Raw genomic sequence first — 8,867 nt, 5'->3', positions numbered from 1 at the left:
TACATTTTGTTTGCATGAGCCTTACAAACGCTTTTATGATTTAGGTATACCCTTCGTTCAAAAGGAAAGAGCTCGGATCGTCGCCAACAAATTTCAATTTTTGTGCGCTGCTGAGTTCGAGAGAGAGAGAGAGTAGGACAAAAGCGCATAGATGTGCTTCATATAAGAATAGCACCATTTCGTTTGAGCGCTTGCAGCGCACTGACTTTGTCGTGCAATATTTTCACTGCTCGAACCTCCAGCGACCGAGCCGAGCAAATACGAAGTAAAGTGGTCGACCAACTTAACATTTTCTGCTGTAGAAAAATTTGTTCTACATGTCTAGTCTATGTGTTCTCTGGTCAGTGATATAAGCATACATTAAATATTTGGAGACTCTAGCAATAAAGGTGTAGAAAATATAATTTTATAACTAGTTTTCGATAAGTTTTTTATCGATAAAAAAGATCGGGATGAGTTATCGATTTTAATGATAAACTTGATATCCGCGCTGTAATTACGGACATTTAAAAAATTTGAATTCTCTAGCTCTTATATCTTCTGAAATCGACGCGTTCATTCAGACGGTCAGACGGATGGACAGACAGACGGACAGAGCCAAATCGACTCAGCTCGTCACCCTGATCAAGAATATATATACTTTGTGGGGTCTGCCACGCCTCCTTCTGCCTTTTATATCCGGAACCCATTTTCAACGGGAAATCAGGGTATAATGGTTTCGTTGAAATGTATGTAACAGGCAGAAGGAGGCGGGGCGTAGTGAGTAGCGGTATGACGCTCGATTGAGAAGTCGCGGTTCGAATCCCGAGCGGTGTGAGTTATATTAATTTTTTCAATTGTTTCAAAATATTTTTATATATAGTTAGTCAGCTAAATATAAGCGCGCCTCTTCCGGTTAAACCCAAAATCGTTCACTCAATCATAAGTTGTCGTAGGCACACGTCAATGCTCTTGTCACATGCATGCACATATAAACATACACAAAGATACGCACATACATATAAAGGCACTCAAATGCTTCTACAATGATTACCCCACCATTTGTGAGCATCGCGGCCCCTGCGTACACACAATCAAACAAATGTACGTAAATGTATGTAAATGTGAGCAGTTCACAAGATCAACCAAATGCAAATGCTGGGCTTTAAAATTGCTACAGGCAGCAAGAGCCTCGCACACAGGCATAAAAATGCTCATAGTACATGTAGCAAGGGAGAGTGTGTGCGTGCACGCTCGTCGCGAAAGCATTTTCATTGAGCACCAACGCTTTCATACCCTTCCCACAAATAATAACTAAAACGCGTGGCAAACGGCTTGAAAAGTTTGAAATACTCTTCACTCAGAAGGGAATTCATATTACCAGTGTACTCTGGTCAGTGTTCATACCCAGTTAAAACCAACGCCAGAATAACCATTTTTTTTCTCGATATATCGATACCAAAAAACCATATTGATGTTTTACCAAAAGTCGAAAATATCGATTATAACGATTCCGATCCGATATTTTTGTAGCACTACTGGTGATATAATGATCAATGCAAATATAAATACAAGATAGTCTGACATACGACAAGATAACCCAATGCTAATTTCTCTATCAATGCCGTCACTTCTTTACTTTAATGGCATATAACAAGCGTGTAATTTTTTATAACGTAAATTATATCACGAAAATTGCATAGAAAAATAGAAAAGCCGTTTTCCGAAGCTCAGATATCCTGTTTCAATTTATTATTGAATCGAAAATATACACATGTACAAAATACACTCATTTCATTTAATTTAATATATAATATATTGAAAATAATATGTAAATTAGTATGATTTTACTGAATAAGGTTTAAGGTATTTTGTCTCTAAGTCGTTCGTCCTATAAGTGGTTTTTCACCATTAACATCACCAAGTTTTTTCATAGCTATACTTTGATTTACACATGTTGATTGTGTTACACATGTCGCACCTCGGTTTCCACGACGATCGTTAGTTGACCACAAACCTAAAAAAAAAAAATTAGGTAATGTTTTGAAGTATACATCCAATAAAGGTTACGTTTTATGTTACATAATCATACTCTTACAAAATTGTCTGTTAATATTTTCACCGTGCCGTCTAAAATATTTTAAAATTTCGTTTACACATAATGTAAATCGAAATCGATAGGCAAACAAGGGACTGCTTGTCGTTCAAGTCAACTAAATCGAAATTTTATGTAAAGGTCCATTCTGTAATGAGTGCACAGTCATGAATCATGATTTTCTACAAAGCAAGTAAGAAAGCTCTAGTCGAAACGAGATCGCCCGAGCCCTTCGAGCAAGTGATATTTCTATTGTTATTAACACACACAGGCATTAGCACGCACGTATAAACACACACTGGCTCAGCCATGTGACATGGACTCTAGTATTTGAAATATGCTTGCTGCAAATTTTGTGGAAAGGGGGTTGGTGACGAGGTTTTATAAATTTTACACGAATGTATGTTAATAGTTGAAAGCCGATTTGGGGGATCTAATTTTATAAGAGATTTTCGGCAAGATTTTTATTCGATAACAAGAAAAACGGGAATATTCAACGATTAAGGTAGAGATTTGAAATTTGGAACGCATATTCCTGTATATCTCCGATTTGAAAAGTATGAAAATTTTCCCGAGTCGTCCACTAGGAGCGTGGAAAATCGAAAAATACATTTTCCGATATATTAGTTGATGAGCTAGAAAGCTGAAATTCCGCGTCGACTACCCAAGTTATGTTGGATATACATGGATGACAAACCGCAAAAGTTTATATATGCTACAGTTAAGAGCTAAATTCGGATAGCGGAATGCTACAAAAGTAACGGCAAAAAATTCACAATTCAATCGCAATTTTTAAAATTTGGCATGAAAGCGTTATAGGAAAAGCGATCCGCTCCGCTGCAAACTTGTTCCATGCCACGTGCGCTATATGAAATAAACGTGCATATATGCAAAATTTTGTGAGTCTAGCTTTATATATGTACTTATATCCCGTACATATTATAATTTATCCATTTTTAGTGGTTTCAGGCTACACGTTGAATGTATATGTTATGCACTATAAGTGCTAGAGACTTGAAATTTAAAATTAGTTTTGGTGGATCTGGGAATGTAGGGTCTGTGAAAGACTATTCTGCAGTCGGTAACGCCCGACGTTTGCTTGTTTAGATTAAGGAAAATATAGTATTATTTGATTAATTATATATTCAAATTTGTCTTACCTAGTTTTAGCGTGATTTCTTTCCACACCCGTCTTTTAAAAACGAAGATTATAAAAACAAAGACACCCAGCAAAACATTGAAAGAATCACTAACTGACCAAAAAAAGTTTTTTTTGTGATCATAAAACAAAATGCTAGCGATTTCCAAAAGCCACGTTATTCCCATTACAAAGCAGAGCTTTGTGTTCATAATAAATCTTGTTTTATCCATAAAAAAGCGACTTCTCAATGTATGCTTCTCAGTATTTGAACTTTGCATTCTGAATATTTCTCTTTTGACTTTGTTACAATAATTCAGCGTTAATAGAAAGAACACAAGATTTATGACAAATAGTACGCCAAGAGGTCCAGAAAAAAATACTAAGCTTGCGTATCCAATTGTATCATCTGAAATCAATAATATGTATAAATTAATAGATGTTTTTTAAAGAAAATATTTGACCCTACAGGTAAACCAACATCTCCCGTGTCCAAACATGGGTCGGATATTCTCTGTCAGTAAATTAGATTTGCTTAATGAGGCTGTAATTGATGTCAAAACTGTTGGCATTCCCCAACCATATAGACAATACCACAAAAATCGGCTTCGCTGCCCCCTCCTTTGTAAATTGGTTGACTCGGTAGATCTGTAATAAAAAGAGTAAAAGCTTTATAGTGAAGCGTCTAAAGCTGCATGATACTTAAAATTGAACATAGCTCTAGAGCTACTAGTACTAGTAACTAGTACTGTCTATGGAATACTCATTCACTTCCAAACTGTTGCAAATCCGTTTTGACACGATATGACACACCACCGATTGGTATAAATACTCAATGCAACTAAAGTTACCGTATCCTCAAATTTTAATAAAACTTAAAAGTTTTAATAAAGGGTGATAAAATAGTGTTTTAACTACACAATACATTTTAAGTAATAGCAATATTTCATTTTATGACTTTTGTAAGCGCAAATACGTACATATATTTAGTTTTTTATACCCTGGACCCATTTTCAATGGGAAATCAGGGTATAATGGTTTTGTTGAAATGTATGTAACAGGCAGAAGGAGGCGTGGCAGACCCCACAAAATCGTTCACTCAATCATAAGTTGTCGTAGGCACACGTCAATGCTCTTGTCACATGCATGCACATATAAACATACACAAAGATACGCACATACATATAAAGGCACTCAAATGCTTCTACAATGATTACCCCACCATTTGTGAGCATCGCGGCCCCTGCGTACACACAATCAAACAAATGTACGTAAATGTATGTAAATGTGAGCAGTTCACAAGATCAACCAAATGCAAATGCTGGGCTTTAAAATTGCTACAGGCAGCAAGAGCCTCGCACACAGGCATAAAAATGCTCATAGTACATGTAGCAAGGGAGAGTGTGTGCGTGCACGCTCGTCGCGAAAGCATTTTCATTGAGCACCAACGCTTTCATACCCTTCCCACAAATAATAACTAAAACGCGTGGCAAACGGCTTGAAAAGTTTGAAATACTCTTCACTCAGAAGGGAATTCATATTACCAGTGTACTCTGGTCAGTGTTCATACCCAGTTAAAACCAACGCCAGAATAACCATTTTTTTTCTCGATATATCGATACCAAAAAACCATATTGATGTTTTACCAAAAGTCGAAAATATCGATTATAACGATTCCGATCCGATATTTTTGTAGCACTACTGGTGATATAATGATCAATGCAAATATAAATACAAGATAGTCTGACATACGACAAGATAACCCAATGCTAATTTCTCTATCAATGCCGTCACTTCTTTACTTTAATGGCATATAACAAGCGTGTAATTTTTTATAACGTAAATTATATCACGAAAATTGCATAGAAAAATAGAAAAGCCGTTTTCCGAAGCTCAGATATCCTGTTTCAATTTATTATTGAATCGAAAATATACACATGTACAAAATACACTCATTTCATTTAATTTAATATATAATATATTGAAAATAATATGTAAATTAGTATGATTTTACTGAATAAGGTTTAAGGTATTTTGTCTCTAAGTCGTTCGTCCCCCCACAAAGTATATATATTCTTGATCAGAGCAACGAGCTGAGTAGATTTGGCCCTGTCCGTCTGTCCGTCTGTCCGTCCGTCCGTCTGTCCGTCTGTCCGTATGTATGAACGCGTCGATTTCAGAAGATATAAGACCTAGAGACTTCAAATAGTTTTTTTAAATGTCCGTATTTACAGCGCGGATATCGAGTTTATCATTAAATATCAATAACTCATCCCGACCTTTTTTTATCGATAAGAAACCTTATCGAAAATCAGTTATAAAATTATATCTCCTACATCTTTGGAGCTACAGTCTCCAAATTTTAAATGTATAGTGATATGAATTTTATACTATTTCGGTTTTTGTTAAAATTTACTCCCCACCCCTATATCTACCCCCTTACCCACATATTTGTAAAAGGCGTAAATACTAGAGACTTATGCTTTGGCAACCCATTTTCAATGGGAAATCAGGGTATAATGGTTTTGTTAAATGTATGTAACAGGCAGAAGGAGGTGCGGCAGACCCCATAAAGTATATATATTCTTGATCGGGGCGACGAGCTGAGTCGATTTAGCTCTGTCCGTCTGTCCATCTGTCCGTATGTTTGAACGCGTAGATCTCAGAAGATATAAGAGCTAGAGACTTGAATTTTTTTCCTAGGTCCGTGTATGTCACGCGCATATCGAGTTTTGCTTTAAATATCGATAAATTGGCCCGTTATTTTGTTATCGATTAAAACATTATATAAACCCAGTAATCAATTTATATCTCCTATATCGTTAAAGCTAGAGCTTGAAAATTTTAAATGTATGCTTATATGCATTTTATACAATTTCGGTTTTTGTCAAAATTTACCCCCCACCCTTAAATTCACCCCCTCACCATCACTTTTGTAAAAAGCGTATTTCAAATACTAGAGACTTGTGCTTTGGCAATTACATGCATATCCATGTTATTATCATAATCTGAAAGTTTCATGAAGATCGTACGTCCACAAAAAGCAATTATTATTAAGCAATTAAGTTCTCATAGTAAGCGCTCACTGCCGCCCATGCGTGTTTATGCTTGTGTGTGTATATGTATGTAAATGTTTGTGTATGTGTTTTTTTTTTTATTCATTTATTGACAAAATTATATAACAAATTGCAAGTTGCGTAGTGGCTAGGATAGCGCGCGGTGCTTGCGGGACGGCCGTAAAGCATTGCTTCGCAAGCACTATGCGCTACCTTAGCCTGGGACAGCTCGTCTTCTCGATCGCTCGACTCTGCGGAGCTCCATCATCACCGTGGCCGCGAAGGTGCTTGTTAGTTCCCAAGCTTCCTCCGATTCCAGCATGGCGTTGACTAAGTTGTCCGCTCTGATGGAGCGGCCCACTGCCTCTTCCAGACGACGCCTCTCCTCCAGGAATCGTCCACATTCGAAAAGAATGTGGTTGGCGTCTTCCACATGCCCTCGCTCGCACCAGGGGCACTCGTCAGATTCCTCGTGGCCAAAGCGCTTCAAATTGCTCCGAAAGCATCCATGACCCGAGAGGATCTGCGTAAGGTAGAAGTTAACCTCGCCATGTTTGCGGTTAACCCATGGTTCAAGCTCCGGGATGAGCTTTTGCGTCCACCGCCCTTTAGCTGAGCTATTCCACTTTCTTTGCCATCGTGCGATGCTGTTCGCCCTGACAGCGTTGAGTCGCGTAGGCCCGTGCGAATTCCGCTCCACGGCTTCGGCGACCAAATACTCCAGTGGCACCATACCGGCTATGACGAGCGCCGCGTCATCGGAGATAGTCCTGAAAGCGCAGCTGACTCTGATTGCGCTCAGTCTGTAGATCGCGCAAATGCCCCGGCTGTAGCTCGGCGTTGCCATCGCTCTTGCCCATATTGGCGCAGCATAGAGGATGACAGACCTAATGACGCTCATTAGGAGGAGACGTCGTTGCTGTTTAGGTCCACGCGTGTTAAGCATGATTCTCGAGAGAGTTCTACAAGAATCAGCTGCCTTTTTATGCAGTCTCCAGCCTAGAGCAGATCAGTTTCTCAAATACCTTACCCATGGTGTCTAAGAGACAGATCGGTCTATACGAAGATGGCTCATCTAGTGGTTTGCCAGCCTTGTGTAGCAATACCAGATTCTGGGCTTTCCATTTTGCCGGGAACGTCTCTTGGATCAGGCATTCATTAAATAATTCGGCGAACGTACTTGGGTGCAAGGCGAGGGCTAGCTTTAGCGCACGATTTGGGATCCCGTCCGGCCCTGGAGCTGTGTTGGTTCTAAGACCTCGGAGAACTACTGATATTTCTTCCTCTGTAACTAAAACAATTTCAGTGCTCGTTGAGCCCTGATCAGCAGACTCGGAATCAGGGGCGTGAATGGAGCTTAAACTTTCTGGAAAGAGTGTTTCCACAATCGCTTTAAGCTCCAGACGATCCGTAGGCTGCACCTGTCTACCTGCGTATAGTCTTTTGACTATTATCTTATATGCCCTGCCCCAAGGGTCATATTCGGCTGAGTCGCACAACTGCAAAAAACATTCTCTTTTGCTTGCCTGAACGGCCTTCTTCAGCTGTCTTCTAGCTGCCTGGTAAGCTAACTGTTTCTCAAAAAACGTTGACCTACCGCGAGCCCGTTGGTAGCTTCTTCTCGCCTGGATGCATTTGCGACGAATGTCACCTATTTGCGTATTCCACCAATACGTAGGCTCATGTTGTCGCGTGAACTGCTTGCGACGTAACATGCTGCTATTGCAGGCACACTGTATTTGGGCTACCATTTGGCATGCTCTGGCCTCAGCATTACCAATTGTACCCAGAGACTGAATGGCCTCTGAAAAGACCGCGGGATCAAAAGTATCTAGCCGATACGACTCCCTCCACAATGTTGACGACCTGGCAGGTGGCTCACCTATTGTGAACAGAAGTGCCGTATGATCGCTGCCTGTATAGCTATCGCAATGGCTCCATGTTGCTCCCCGAAAGAGGGATGAAGTGACAAAAGTAATGTCGATAACAGACCCGTATCCCGCCCGACTGAAGGTGTACTCATGGCCTGTGTTGAGCAGTGCAACATCTAGTGCCGCGAAGATCTCCAGTAGGATACGACCTCTGGCATTTGTTGTGAGGCTACCCCATTCGAACGCCCAGGAGTTAAAATCTCCAGCTATAATGGCCTTCCGACCCCTAACATCCTCGGCAAGCTCGTCGAGCACCGTCGTGAATTCACAGAGCTGCATGCTGGGGCCAGATAGCAACTGTAAAGCCATAAGCTACCATATCAGCCACGTACGAACCCATTGAATGACTTAATATTCGAAAGTACGTTCGTTGAGTTGCCGCATACCCACAACGCAGCTTTGCCATTAACGTCTGTTGACCATGTCTTAGGGCAGCTGGTTCTACAGTGGTGAGGCTCACTGAGAAAAGCTACATCTATACATTTTTCCCTAATGGTCTGCTCTAGAAGATCTTGGGCAGCAACACAATGATTTAAGTTAAGCTGCAAAAACCTTAACATTTCATTTTACGAGCAGCTTCTCGGTAAGATGGGCACTTGAAGCTGCCTGCTGAATGGTCCGTCTGCTTTTCACCTTTCCGGATGCAGAGGCTACATTTTGGTGGCTTG

At 40.0% G+C, this 8,867-nt stretch overlaps 1 protein-coding gene across 21 annotated transcripts in view; it reads right to left on the bottom strand.

The window, feature by feature from the left end:
- Positions 1-1,698: 1,698 nt before the first annotated feature.
- Positions 1,699-8,867, bottom strand: part of mthl15 (methuselah-like 15) — a 177,360-nt gene continuing 170,191 nt past the window's right edge. For 6 of the 21 annotated variants that reach the window (XM_089464909.1, XM_089464901.1, XM_089464902.1 and 3 more), the window contains 3 exons: positions 3,682-3,860; positions 3,235-3,621; positions 1,699-1,996 (listed from right to left, as the gene is read on the bottom strand). In XM_089464909.1, coding sequence (XP_089321035.1) covers positions 1,857-1,996; positions 3,235-3,621; positions 3,682-3,860 — 706 coding nt within the window. In that variant the 3' untranslated portion in view covers positions 1,699-1,856. Of the gene's footprint in view, positions 1,997-3,234; positions 3,622-3,681; positions 3,861-3,983; positions 4,172-4,192; positions 4,667-8,867 lie in introns of those variants that run through there. The other 15 variants (XM_089464903.1, XM_089464918.1, XM_089464917.1 and 12 more) reach the window with 10 other exon arrangements.

Source organism: Drosophila arizonae, chromosome 3 (genome assembly GCF_054131065.1).
Source record: "Drosophila arizonae isolate 15081-1271.41 chromosome 3, UAZ_ARI_1.0, whole genome shotgun sequence".
Classification (NCBI taxonomy): domain Eukaryota; kingdom Metazoa; phylum Arthropoda; class Insecta; order Diptera; family Drosophilidae; genus Drosophila; species Drosophila arizonae.
This window is presented reverse-complemented; position numbering and strand designations above follow the sequence as displayed.